Raw genomic sequence first — 222 nt, forward strand, 5'->3', positions numbered from 1 at the left:
TTGACGCTGACCCTGACGCTTGCGCAATTGCATTTTTTTTCCTCCCTGCAGGACCAGGGTACCCATCCCCGAAGGACGCCATGCTGACTGGGCCCCGGGAGAAGATCGTGTGGCTGCCGTGCATCAGGACAGGCACCGGCAAACCCGACTACGTGGCCACCGTCGACGTGGACCCTACTTCGCCAGACTACTGCAAGGTGCGGTGCAGGGGGCCAGCTGGGG

At 63.1% G+C, this 222-nt stretch overlaps 1 protein-coding gene across 2 annotated transcripts in view; it reads left to right on the forward strand.

Annotated features, from left to right (window-relative positions):
* Positions 1–222, forward strand: part of LOC119590853 (methanethiol oxidase-like) — a gene marked incomplete at its 3' end in the record, with an annotated part of 18,823 nt that overhangs the window by 5,046 nt on the left and 13,555 nt on the right. For both annotated transcript variants that reach the window (XM_037939611.1, XM_037939610.1), the window contains 1 exon segment: positions 52–197. In XM_037939611.1, the coding sequence (XP_037795539.1) occupies positions 52–197 (146 nt within the window).

This window comes from Penaeus monodon, chromosome 27 (assembly GCF_015228065.2).
Source record: "Penaeus monodon isolate SGIC_2016 chromosome 27, NSTDA_Pmon_1, whole genome shotgun sequence".
Classification (NCBI taxonomy): domain Eukaryota; kingdom Metazoa; phylum Arthropoda; class Malacostraca; order Decapoda; family Penaeidae; genus Penaeus; species Penaeus monodon.